The sequence below is a fragment of the Chironomus tepperi genome, unplaced genomic scaffold, assembly GCF_022539635.2.
Source record: "Chironomus tepperi strain 1889 unplaced genomic scaffold, CSIRO-AGI_Ctep_v1 contig_67, whole genome shotgun sequence".
Taxonomy (NCBI): Eukaryota; Metazoa; Arthropoda; class Insecta; order Diptera; family Chironomidae; genus Chironomus; species Chironomus tepperi.
In genome coordinates, this window is record NW_027226189.1 from 68,876 (window position 1) to 83,096 (window position 14,221).

General features: G+C 33.4%; 1 protein-coding gene across 4 annotated transcripts in view; it reads left to right on the forward strand.

Moving 5' to 3' along the window:
* The window catches only part of Ac3 (Adenylate cyclase 3), a 52,646-nt gene that overhangs the window by 22,634 nt on the left and 15,791 nt on the right, over window positions 1-14,221 (forward strand). For all 4 annotated transcript variants that reach the window (XM_070653159.1, XM_070653155.1, XM_070653158.1 and 1 more), the window contains exons 5-11: window positions 3,243-3,392; window positions 3,560-3,678; window positions 7,318-7,429; window positions 10,920-11,003; window positions 11,113-11,156; window positions 11,322-11,480; window positions 11,681-11,819. In XM_070653159.1, coding sequence (XP_070509260.1) covers window positions 3,243-3,392; window positions 3,560-3,678; window positions 7,318-7,429; window positions 10,920-11,003; window positions 11,113-11,156; window positions 11,322-11,480; window positions 11,681-11,819 — 807 coding nt within the window. The remainder of the gene's footprint in view (window positions 1-3,242; window positions 3,393-3,559; window positions 3,679-7,317; window positions 7,430-10,919; window positions 11,004-11,112; window positions 11,157-11,321; window positions 11,481-11,680; window positions 11,820-14,221) is intronic.

Consider the following 14,221-nt stretch of genomic DNA (forward strand, 5'->3'; position numbering starts at 1 on the left):
CACCCTTCAGGTAGTCCACCCTTCAGGCTGTTCAGCTTCGGAATCAGACTTCAGCTTCCCCAATTCCCAATATTATGTGGAAAAAGTTTCTCGAAATTCTCTGAGTACAATCATGACCAAGAATCTTATCACACAAAACTTCCATATTCCTAACATTTATGACTCCACAAATTTCCATTTATCCTAAAGTATGAAAAATTAAATTTCACAAAATTTATCAATTCACTTCCCGCAACTTAATGACATAAAATTTTTCTCTTTTGCTCATTCTTTATTACGACACAAATTTTTATTATGGCACTTTCATTTAAAGTGCATTTGCTAATTCAAAATGTCACGTTCTCTCCTGACTATCTTAAATAATGATTATGTGCCATAACATTTGTGCACATGCATGAGCTGTAAAACATGTGTTTTCTTGTGGAATAATTTTTAACCTGTGAAACGAATATGATGTCATAAAATTGTTAACAACAATCTCTTTCGTGTGCATATTGGTTTCACTTCCACATGCGGAAAAAGCATCAAAGTGAAGAGGAAATAGATAGAAAGCTTCTGTCAGTTTCTATTGAAGTCACGATGACTGTGAATTTTACCGGGAAAGTTTACTTTGTAAAGTTTTTTCTGAAGGAGGCTCGTGCTTGTGTTTGCTTTTCTAATTTTGGAACAGAGTTGGAAGTGAGATCACATAATGTTTGGTTATTCATGTTTATTGGGTTTGGAAGTTAGTTATGACGGTCTATCTATGTATACCGACAACGAGACGGACAATCAATCCATTTGTCTGTCAGTCCGTTTATTTGTCTGTCCACCTGTCTATCTGTCCATCCTTCTATTAGCCTGTCTGTCTATCTGTCCGTCTGTTTGTCAGACTATCGGTCCAACTGTCTCTTTGTCCGTCTGTCTCTCTTTTCGTCTATCTGTTTGTCTGTCTGTCTGTCCATCTCTCTGTCTGTCTATCTCTCTGTCTGCCCATCCTTCTGCTCTCCATGTCATACATGTTCCCTAAAATCTACAGTGACCCATTTTCTCAATATCAATTCCTCTCTAAACGATCGTTAATATGCATACTGGATGCATACCCAAACAGAATCATGAAAGCTTTCCAAAAACTTTCCCTTAAAAATCCAACGAATCACTTGCTTTCCTTTAAAGACACTTTTCAACAAATCTTACACGAACTTTAAACATAAATCACGTAAGACAAATTCCTAACTACATGAGATTCAATATCTCTTTCCAAAATAATACCGTACTGAAATTGATTTTGAAAATTTATTTCGAAAACACTACTTCTTCTTCTATGCTTTACTTCTCCTGCAACGAAATAAAAAACTTAAAGTGTAAAAAGGTGAGAAGAACATTGTTTGTGTTAGGGTTCAATCTCCTTTCAATAAATACGCACTTTCACATTGAAAGGTCGTTGAGGTACGCCTTTATATACATTTGGCATTGAACGAGACGAGAACGGCAACCCTTCAGTCTAATCGAGTATGCAAACAAGCACAGTTCCACTTAATGGCCTTTAATGTCTTTACTTCACAATTTTTATTTTTAAGGGAACGTAAATATGTCGATCAACTTTTCATCCCTTACTTCCAATTTTGTTCCTGGGTATGTAATTAGGGGGTGGTTTGTCAGTGATGTCTATTAAAATTGGGGATTTTCAAATTTGTTATCCTATCCAGCTATGAAAGAATTCTATAAAATGTCACATAACCTCAAAACTGCCATACGTCACTGCCGCACAACTCCTTATGTATTTTCGTTCATTTCACTCTCGTTTCAGTAATCGAAATTTAGCGTGCGACATTGCGTTTTATAAGAAAAATGTTAAAGGTTGACAAATTGAGTTGGTATTGAATTTAGTGTTTACTCAAGTGCTATATATAGTATATAGGAAATTAGACTCTGTATATTGTGAATGGCTTTCATCATTCTTTCAATTTGTTGTCACATAAAAAAAAAGATATTGTCGCTTTCACGTACTCTTACGAGATTGTTGAAATGAATGGACCAATTCATTTTGCATCATTATTATACAAGTACTTGAAAATGACAATGAAATTGGATTTATAGACGAGGAAGACTGTGGAGAGATGGGAGAGCTTAATTAATGAGCTCAAGTGTGACAATTTTTTTTACTTTATTTCTGATGTTTTTGTAGATTTGTTGATGAATGTTTTGCAGGTTGTTGGCAATTTGCCTAAGTGATTTGTAGATTCGTACGGTTCGGTACTTATAGGTGAAATATGAGATTTTAAACTGAATGGATTATTTTGAAAGTACAGAGTTGTTTTGATGTCAACTTCTCCATTTTGTCTTGAAGTCAGAGTTGGCAGGACTTGATTGGGAAGATGCCAGCCACGGATTCATCTTTTTCCCATTGGAGGCTTCTTTTTGGTCTTTTGGAGTCTAGATTCTCAAAGTTATGCCAACTCTGTTTGGAGTCATTTTATTTTTTATCAAATTTCTCTTGAGAATTGTTGCCATAACTTTACATTATATGAAAGGATTAAACTTCTATCTATAACTCATCTTACAGTCACAACAGATTTCTTATTCCATCCGTCAATCCATCAAGGAATCTTCCAATCTGTCTGTGCCTTTTGTTTATTCAAAACTTGGTCCTTCTTCCAATAATTTTGTCTATTAGTTTGTGTCATTAATCATAAACATATCTACGCATCTTGATACATTTCTAGATTTACAATATCTGCAGCTCGTATATATGGAGTCAAGAACTTTCTATTCGAATTGGCATGTGATGTATGTTTTTGATTATGGAAGCTTGAATAGCACAAGTCGAATAATCCGGCATCAGCAGATTTAAAACAAATTCGGCATCAAATCGGATTGTCACTCGGGCTGAGACTGGATTTTTGATTCAATTGTGCTATTTGGAAGGCAAGCTTATGTTTGGGTCATTTTGGCGTAACTTAGCAATTCGACATCATTTCTAAATGATCCATCAGTTCCTACATATTAAGTTGAATGATCCTCAATCCAAAACTGAGCCATAAAAGCCCCAAAATTAATCAATTCAATTCAAAACCAGATCGAAATCCAAGCTAATGATTTAGATCAAGGATAAAGAGAGCAGCATAAGAATGTAATTAATTACGGCATATACAATATGTATATGTAATGCACTTTACCTATAAAGAAATCACTTGGACAATATCCAAATCAGATATTTTCATCTAATGACTCTTTTTTTATTAATCTTGTATTCTATTTAGCAAGTTGCCAACGTACTCTTGATTCTGACGGCAGCTTTAATTGGCCTTTTATGTTATTTCTTGGGCGAGGGTAAGCAAAGGCGAGCATTTGTCGAGGCGAAACAAAGTTTAGAAGTTAAAACTTTGATTGAAGAGCAATCTGCCGAACAGGTAAGGAATATAAAAGTCTTAGTAATTATCTCATACCTAATTAATTAAAGATGTAAATAGAAGAGAAGCCTACACCGAAAAGACTCGTGAGCAGTCACAATCTCAGCACACTTCCTTTAATTTTTGTGTCATTAAATTTTCAATTTTTTTGATCTTTTTCTTTACAGGAAAGACTGTTGCTGTCAGTACTTCCTGAGCATGTTGCTGTTAAAATGCGTCAAGATCTCGGCTCAAATGATTCGGAGCAATTTAAGAAAATTTACATGAGCCGTCATGAGAATGTCAGGTAATAAATACACAATAAAAATTCACATCTCTGTGCTGCACACATAATAATAACAATAAGATAAAAATAATAAAAGGAAATAAAATGTTGAGCATGCTACTCGCATGTGTAAAAAGTATATTTTTTTATGCTCATATGAAGCTTACTTACTTAATTCTCTCACTCATTCGTTTTATTATGCAGTAAACATGTACAGAAATAAAAATCTCTTTTTTTTTTGGTGCTGCTTTCCTTTCATCATGGAACTTGATTAGTAAATCTATGGATTTTTTGTATCTTATTAAATTAGTACGAAAAGCTTTTTCTTTTCGTTGGACATGGAAAGTCTATTTCGTCCAAAACTAACTTTAAGTTAATGAAGAAGGAAGGAAGTAGAGAACTGAAAATGCTGGAAACAGACATTAGAGGTTGTTATATTGTCGTCTTCGGGTTCAATTCCTAGAAAGCTCTAAATTAATGGAAAAAGCTTCATCCGTTGTCTTCGTCTTAAGTATAGACCTGATCAGGCGCGCATTCAACAACAGGGATTAAGGATCAATCCTCTTCCATCTTCAACTCTCTCTGGATCCCTTCTTCTTGCTTACCGCTTCCTCTTTTCCCTTTTGCCTTTCAACTTACCCACCCATTTCCCTTTATGGCTGCACACCTAACCTGATCACATTTAAATAATATTATCTTCATGGCAGCCAATCAGCTTTTCCTCTCAAAAGACTAAGTCACTCAATCCTCATGCTTTACTCGACTTGATATTCTCGTTTACCTACGCAACAGCCTTAAACCATTAATAACTTACGAATATTTTCTACAACAGTACGTAAAAAATATTTTCAAATAACTTCCGGTAGAATATTCCGACATGATTCTCATGTTTTCTTCCTACTTGCCTTTACTTGCCTTTTATCCAACCTTTCGGTTTTGTTTACACTTCCCACTCGATAATTTTCGGTACATGAAACTTTTTTCTGTCTCTCCTTTTTTTTGCAAGCAAAAAAAAGTGAATTTCAGTTACTATTTATTTACCAAAAAAAGAACGAATTGTCATGTCAATACATCTTCATTGGTATTTTATTGAGGATTCAGATGGGCTTTATTCTGTACATAATTTTTGTGACATCGGATAAAGAGCTTTAATATGTTTGTATACCTTAATTTCAAATGGAGATCCTTAGAATTTGTTGGGGGGTATTCGATTTCATTTCGTTTTTTTGGGTCAACCAATGGAATATATGGTTATGTTCAGGATTGGACACTAAACTGCAATCCTTGCTGGTCATACATATGAATTGTTGTTGTAGGTTCCTAGTACAGCCGATTCTACGGTTGAATTGGTACTATGCCAAGCAATTCAAACAGCCCCGATAGCTTAGTGCTAGGAGCTTTGGGCCGGAAATCGTTGAACCTGAGTTCGATTCCCGTTCAGAACATATATTCGGGAAAGTGTTCTTTTCAACTGAACAGTCAAGATTCAAGTTATTAAGTACCAAAATTGAATTCAAACAATTGTTCCATAAATGCGCAATGGCACTAAATGCAATACTGTGCCTAGCAATAGCTTCCTTAAAGCTGAAGCACTAAAATCCCAAAATATGAAGCATAACTGAAACTTTTCCTAAAAATCATCCTAATTCAAATTTTCTGTACAATTTACTGTCAGTTAGAGTTCATTAAGCACAAAAAATCTACTCAAAATTACTTAATTACCTTCAGCCTTAATTGAATTTTCCCTTTCCTGCTGTTCCAGCTTTAAATCCATTTCCATCATCAACATTTTTTTATAAGAATAAGCATAAAAATATAATTGACTAATGAACGAAGCATTTTTTATGGATATCCTAATGAAGGAAAAAGCTTGTTTATTGTAGGGAAAAGTTGATGAACAACGTTAAAAAAAATCACGCCTGTATAATTTTCGCCTTGAGGCAAGAGTCATGCTACCTGCCTTTTGATGTCAAACGGAGTCCTTTCCGTGAAAAGGCAAAAAAGGGTTTCAAAAACAAAACTTATTTTCATGACAATTTCTTAATAACTGTCGACATTTTCTCCATTTATTGTTTATTAAATTTCAAAATAATCTGTGACTAAGGAACGTGTCTAGAATCCAAATTCTATTTATTCTGTGAAATAAATTAAAATTTATGATCTGAAAAGTATAAATTATTAATCAACAGAGAGATGGGGTAAAAAGTCATTATTCATACAAGCTATTGATTTCACATAAAAATTCACCTCACACCTAGGTAGTTAAGGTGAAAATAAAGTATAGATCCAATCGATTAGCATCATCGTCTATAAAAAAAACTTTTTAATTAATTTACTTTTAGATCATAAAACTTTATCATTAATTGAGAACTAAGATCAATAAATTTAATAAGGGAATGTGACAGAACTTATTTATTTTAATTAACTATGATTCATCTTAAAGTCTATGTCGATACTATCTTTTGTGTATCTTTTTTATAAATACAGCAACAATAGAAGCATAGAAAATAATTTTTTTTTATAAAAAACCGACATCTTTTATCTTTTCCAGCACAGTGGACGTTGAAAGAGAAAATAATGAAGCACTTGTTGTAAAAAAAAAAGTTCCTGCAAAGCTTCTGATAACAAAACAACAAGCTGCTTTGCTGTGAGCAACAAATAATGATGAGAACCATTTTTCTGTTCATCAATAATATTTCTTTGAAGGATGACACAAGGTCTAGTTAATGGAAAGAAATGTTTCTTATTCCTTATTTACTTGAATTGGATAGGGAATGCAAATTATGATGCAAAGTTTTCGGTATGAACTTTATATCAAAAGAGAATTCAGTAAAAACTTGAAGTGGAACTTCTGCATCAAAAGTGCATTCAGTAAAAAATTGAGGCAAAACTTTCGCATCAAAAGTTCATTCAGTAAAAAAATTGAGGCAAAACTTTCGCATCAAAAATGTATTCAGCAAAAAATTGAGGCATAAATTTTGCATCAAAAGTGCATCCAGTAACGAAATTGAGGCAGAATTTTCGCATCAAAAGTACATTCACTAAAAAATTTGAGGCAGAACTTTCGCATCAAAAGTGCATTCAGTAAAAAAATTGAGGCAAAACTTTCGCATCAAAAGTGCATTCAGTAAAAAAATGAGGCAAAACTTTCGCATCAAAAGTGCATTCAGTAAAAAATTGTGGCAGAATCTTATGGAAATCTAATAAATTTTAAGGCTTAATCAAGCTTTAAAAATATTTAAATCTCATTTCCACTCCTCAAAAATTCCCAGAAATCCTAAATCAATATTTAAACACTCTTTCGATGTCAAAACTTTCCCAAATAAAAATGGCAGAGCGTTGATTTTGATAAGTTTTGAGAATTTGCTAACCGACAAGCTTCAACGTGACATTTCTGATAAAATATCGATGATCCTTCGTGGAAAAACAAAGCGATAATCTAGATTTTATATTTGAACCCAAAAAATGTATAGGAATGTCCACAAAATTTCAATTGATATCTAACAGAACTCTATAGATCGCATTATATATCGATAGCAGCTCAACATTTTGTAATCCCTGCACCAAATGGAACTAAATTGTTCATTTTATTTATCAAGTCATAAAAAAATATTGAAAATAAATTTATTAAAAATAATTTTCCTGTTATTCTCATTGCAGCATACTGTATGCAGATATTGTTGGCTTTACAGCAATATCGTCAACATATTGTGCACAGGATCTCGTAAAAATTCTCAATGAACTTTTTGCACGCTTTGATCGATTGGCAGAGGTGAGTTGGTAACGAACGAAAAAGTATACAGATATATATGCACAAAAATCGATTTGTTTATGCGATGAGCTGAAATATGTTTGGAAGAAAAGAATATGAAAATAAACAAAAATATTGTTTGTTATTGTCGCTTCTATTTTTAGAGCAACAACTAAAATATTACGAGAAAATTGAAATAATTTTCATTTTAACGCACACTAGATTGCCTAATTTTACGATTCATATTCTAATAGGTATTTGTGTGCCTATTTACAATTATTAATGCTCAAATAATTTGCATTGCTCACCACGGAGTCATGCAATAAAGTACTGAACAAGACTGAAAATGAAAAACTTTTATTTGATTGCTTAAGCATGAAAAGAAATAAGAAAAACAAGAGACGTTCTTTCATTTTTGCTTCGTTTTATGTTTTCTTCTTCTGTTGTCTTTAGTCTTTAGAAATTGTCACGTTTTTTGAATAGGACGTTGGCATTGTGAGCTATATGTCTGGCTTTTTGTCTATTCATTGTTAATGGTTTATTTATTGAGATATAGAAAGTTGAAATATTGGGGAAGTTGTTGGGGAATTAAGTAATCAGCAGTTTCTTGCAAATTAAAGCTGATGATCTAGCGACTATCTTGGAAATCTCACAGAAAAGAATAGCTGAAAATCTAGCCTAAGACAATTAGACTCTGTCCTCAGGCCGAATTCGATGAACTTGACTCTGATCTGAGGCCGAATTTCATCGAATCTGGACTAGGGTCATAGTCATGTTGACCTGAGCTGTTGTCAGATTTTTGTCCATTTTTACGACGTGAAACCTTCTCGATATCTTGTCCAAATCGTTATAGTATTTTGAACTTTAGTCATATTCGATGAAAAATACAAGCAGTCTTGGGAGTGTGACCGAAATAACATGGCATGGAGTGTCCGATTGCTCTGAAACTTTCCCATAATTAAGTCCATATTACGTCCATTTTCGTCATACCTTTGGAAACATTAGTAAATTACGTACTACTTAGTAACAAAATCATTAACCAAAATTTGGACTCTGTGACAAAATTGTTACTCCTTACTTCTTCGTAGCGTGCACTTATATCCTGGATCATTAGAATTCGTCCCTCATAAGCGTTACATAATTTTCGAACCATTCCCTTTACAAAATTGCCCAAAAATACTTCCAAAGCCTCCTTTCATCAAAATCAACAACTTAACTTCTTCAATCTTTTTTTTTCCAAAATTCCCAACCATTTCGTGACAGCTTGTGGTATTTTTGGACAATTATCTAGCGGCTCCCACTGATAACAGTGGGATATGTAAATGTAATACTTGATAGTCAATGTAACTAACAACTTACTTTATGTGGTGAATTTTAATGGTTAACCTTTAACGTAATATCCATTATGGTACTTTATGTATGGACATAAAAATGTCTACATTATATGAAGCAGACACAAAAAAATGCTGCAACATGCCAAGAATATTTATATTCACCTCAAAAAAAAACTTGTTTTGAACTTCAAAATAAGAACTTATCAAGCAGAAAAATCTTCCATCGGATAGATTGAAAAGTTTATGTGATTACAAATTCCATTACAAATTCATAAAATGATAAACTTTTTCTATTATGTCAATTCAGGAACAAGAATTTCCATCAAACTATTTAAAAAACTTTGAGACCTGCCTCAATAAAATGGAAATTTTTGTCACCAAACATTTTTGCCTGCTAGAATGGAAAAAATGCTCCATAAAGTTTACATTCTTTATCGTCAGTTCCTCAACTTTTTTTTTCTCATCCTTATGCGTGAATAAACCAAAGATAACAGCAAAAATATTGGATGAGAAATTTTCAACTTTTTTGCTTCTGTTGACTCGTTTTATCTCTTCTTATTTACTTCGGCATAAATGGTGCCTCACAAGCATTTATTTGTTTGTGTCAGGTTTTTATTTTTTTCGTTCAATGTCATAAAAAATTTATTTTTCTTTTATGCTGAACTGGGGCGTAGTCAGGTGTGGTTGGGCTCACGATGTTCTGACCTTGGCATGCTTTTCAAATTGAGGAAATTGAGGTTATCTGGGATATGCTGATCCATATCTCGACATCCTCTTAATTCAACCTATAGTTACGGTTAGTCTGATATTAGTCCGATAGCGACGATTAGTCCGATATCGACGATTAGTCCGATATCGACGATTAGTCCGATATCGACGATTAGTCCGATATCGACGATTAGTCCGATAGCGACGATTAGTCCGATAGCGACGATTAGTCCGATAACGACGATTAGTCCGATAACGACTATTAGTCCGATAACGATGGTTAGTCCGATAGCGAATCCCTGACTCCATTAGCTGCAAAATACAGTTGCTAGGGCTCATCTACGTCTCCATGATAACGCCAAATTATTAAAAATACTTAACATTGTCCTTACATCTGTTTTCAATTTATATGATGAGATTTGGCATGGTGCGGCACTTACAAACGCCATTTCAGTTAACAAAATGTAATCAAGGCTGTTCAGTTAACAAGAGAAAAGCTCGAAAATGGATGGAAAAAGAAGGCAAACGAGAAGAAAATTCCTTAAATTGTGCAGTAAAATGAACGACTGTATGATGTAAAAAAATTAATTGCAGTTCCTCTCTCTCACTCAACTCGTAAATGATAATCACTTTAAATCGACATGGTTGCTTTTTCAATGAAATCAGCAGTGCTTATGGAAATGGAAAAACAGTCGGATGGAAATTTTATGTACACTTTATAGAAATTAAATACTTTAACGGTTGGGAAAAACTACTGGAATTTCACACAGAATTAACTTTACAACACATAGCGTGATAGAAAATAATTTGTGAATTTTGTAACTGAAAGTAAAACTCGATAAAGCTATTAGGATTTTGGATTTGGAGGATATTGAGAGCTTTTGAGAGATTGAGGACTAATCTCGAAATTTGGGACTGATTTCGATTTTTCTGGGAATTTTTTTGTTATGGACGTCGACTGAATTGGACGTCTTTGGATTTAGTTACAGCAAAACATTGAGGACTGATTTATGGACTAGATGTGTAACTAAGGGAATGAAATGGAGCATGAACACGGACATTTCGTGAAGGAAGCGGAAATCGAATGCAAAAAGCAATAGCTCTTGCTCTATCAATACTAAGGTGTTGTGACAAATACTTAAAGATAAAGCCAGATTCTTGGTAAATTTAGAAGATTTAGAGCATGTACGGTGGTTAATGAACTTTGGTTTGGGGTGCAGGAGGGTAGGAGAGTAGAGTAGCTAGATTGGTCAAATGACCTAAAAACAATTTTTGGCAATAAGCTCCATAAGAACTCACAGAATTTGCTCTGTAAGCAATAAGAACTACCCAAAATATTCTTTTCAATTCAAGCGATTCCTTAACAAATTCCAAACTGCTTCCAAACATATTTTCCTCAATTATATTGCAACCATAATCAAAATCCCCACAATTATTTAAAAGCATCCATAAATTTATTTATTCAACAGAAATACCAGCAATTAAGAATAAAAATTCTTGGTGATTGCTACTATTGCATAAGCGGTGCACCAAGCGAAAGAGACGACCATGCCGTACGTAACAAATACTAGATGATTATCGAATAACGAATGAATTTTAATTGTTACAATTTAATTTGCTTTTTTTCCTTGCTTCTCATTTCAATTTACGACAAAACAACAGCAACTTTGCGTGTTTATGGGTCTTTCAATGGTAAAGGCAATTAAGTAAGTTCAATTGTCTACAATCAGCAATTTTCATGGCTTCTTATTGAGTTTTTCTCTATGCTTATCATGAGCAATAAATAGCCATTTCCATGTCAGACATAAATCAAATTTTCAATTGTGGATTCTATTTAATCCTCGAAAATGTTCTATTTACGTTATGTCTAGATACGTACAGCAAAAGACAAATTCACCGGTCGACATGAGAGTTGGTATTCACACGGGTGCAATTTTGGCTGGCATTCTCGGACAACGACAATGGCAATATGACGTCTATTCAAAAGATGTTGAATTGGCCAATAAAATGGAGTCGAGTGGAAAGGCTGGGTATGTATACATCCACAACGTATTTTTTTTTTTTTGTTCTCAGTTCATTTCATTTAACATCATAGCCTGATTGAGTATGATTGTGAATTCTTTGATGTTATCTTTTATTTTATACATTATCATGCCTACTACATCATCTGATTGCTGTACACAACACACATCATCCTACATTCATATACTCTGTTGCGGCGTTAACATAGTCGAGTGCACATCTCTGAAAAGACCTTGAGCTTCCTAAAAGGCGAATTTGAAGTGGAGCCTGCATTCGGTGAGAAGAGAGAGGAGGCATTGAGAATTGCTGGGCTTAAAACATACTTTATCACGAAAGTACTCAAACCGGTAAGTTGTTTTTCAATCTTATTTACTTGCCATATATCCCGTATGAATATCTATTTTGTTACAAATAAAACAAATTCATTTCTCATATATCACTGTATGGATATTATTGGAACTAGAGTGCGTATCGCATTCAGAATGGCAAATGAGGAATATTGGAGTAATTTACTGGTTTTTACAGGGTTTTGAGGGTTTGCTGAGTTACTGAATACACTTTAGATGCAGAAATTGTAACTGAATACACTTAAGATGCAGAAATTGTCACTGAATACACTTTTGAGGCAGAAAACTCTACTGAATACACTTTTGAAGCAAAAATTCACTGTCTTAAGCAACAACTACCAAATATATTCCCACGCATAACTATAAACCATTCTATTATTAGCTCATAATATACCCAAATTCATGCAATTTGCATATCTCAATCAAAATACTTGTGGGAACCACGACAACGTATTTCTCAGAATTATTCACATTTCAATAAATTCAATAAACACTTCAGCATAACAAACAAATAAGCTAAATTATGTTAATTCCATTCCATGTATACATGCGAAGTTGCTAACGTTTTAAGAACATGCGTAAATATTGAAATGCTGGCAAACAACATAAACCTTTTATAAGAGAGAGTTTACATATAAATATAGAAAGCATACAAAAAAATGAGTAAAAAAAAAGGCTTCATGTTTATGCCATTACATAATATGTTGGTTGAGTCGTACTTATTCTCCAATGAAGCAGTTTGCATTCTTTTGTATCTGGCATTTGTGGTGAAATTTATCATATTTTTTGTTGGGAACATGGATTGTGAGGAAGGACATTTTTTCACTGAATACACAATTGAAGCAGAATTTTGCATCTATGAAGCAAATTTTGTTACTGAATGCACTTTTGAAGCAGAATTTTGCATCTTTGAAGCAAATTTTGTTACTGAATGCACTTTTGAAGCAGATTTTTGCATCTTTGAAGCAAATTTTGTTACTGAACGAACTTTTAATTTTCTCACTGAACTCACCTTGAGTATGAACCTTCAAATCTTACTCAGAACTCTAAATTCAATCAAATTTCCATAAATTGAACCCCTAATTCCATTTCTCCTTAAGCATTTACTCTCAGACGATGAGATAATACAATTCAATACTACGAAGCACAAAAATAGGCTCGAAATTCTCTCGAAATTTATTTATTTATTTGTTTGAATATGCCATTCCTCCTCAATCATTGGCTAATTCCAAATTCTTATTTTTTTCTGTATTGATTTACTTGAAAATGAAGAAAAATATTCAAATTTATCGTTCTTATGCTCGCTAGTTTGCTTTGGAACATAAAAAAGCTGTTTGAGCTTCCAAAAAAAGAAAGTTTTTCAACCCTTTACTTCTTCTCAAGCCTTTTTCGTCAATCAATATAACGAGTATTATAAATGTTTATATTACGTGGTGTTGGGGCGAAAACAGAAAGGGAAATTAAAGATGATTTACAGTTGAAAGACGTTTGTTCTTGCTGCCGTTGCTTTGATACTTTATTGTTAATTAAGCAACCAATTAAAACCTTTTTGCGTTCATGATTTTTTTGGAAATTTAATTTTCATTTGTTTACTCGACGGGAATGTTGGTTGGATCTTTAATGAGCTTTGTATGTCTACTATTCTGTCTGATCAACTCTATCCTTAAAATCCTTAAATTTATCAAATATTCAACAATTGACACGTAATCCAACTCAATCACTTGATCCTTTAAGATTCAATACTTAAATTCTAATCTTTCCAATCGATTAAATTCCTAAAAAAGCGTCTCGATCATCAACAATCACTTCACATTTTCATGTCACACTTAAAGGTAGTCTTGTGAAGCAGAAAATAAGAGATTTTTTTAAATTTTTTAATGTAAAAGCTTTCAACTCATTTCGTCAAGATCCTTTTTCTTGCAAAATAAATATGCGTTGGTTGTGATTTGTATAGGTATTGTCTATACATCTACATCCAAGGGGGTGGGGGAATTGTGGGGTAAGAGTCATTACCTCATTCTTTCTGGGAAACATTCTTCAATTTTCAAATGTGATTCGAAACAACAATCTAATCTACTCTGCGTTCCCCTTTATATTTAGCCCTCCACAACCATTCCTGACTACATTCCTGTGTCTACCTCAAAGATACAGCCTACAATAATCTCAGAGCTGCATGATTGATTCGAAAAAGAATTGTTTATTCTTCTTTTACTCTTTGTTACTTTTCATTTTTTGTCAGAATAAATTTAATGAATTTTATATTTTATGGATATAAATAGGAAGGGATAAGGGATTATTCAGAAGTTCCGTCTGTCAAGAATTTTGGGTTTTCGATTTAATTTGTATTTAAGGATGACTGCTCGCTTGGCCAGTTGGAAGTTGGTACATGGTGGAGTTAAGCT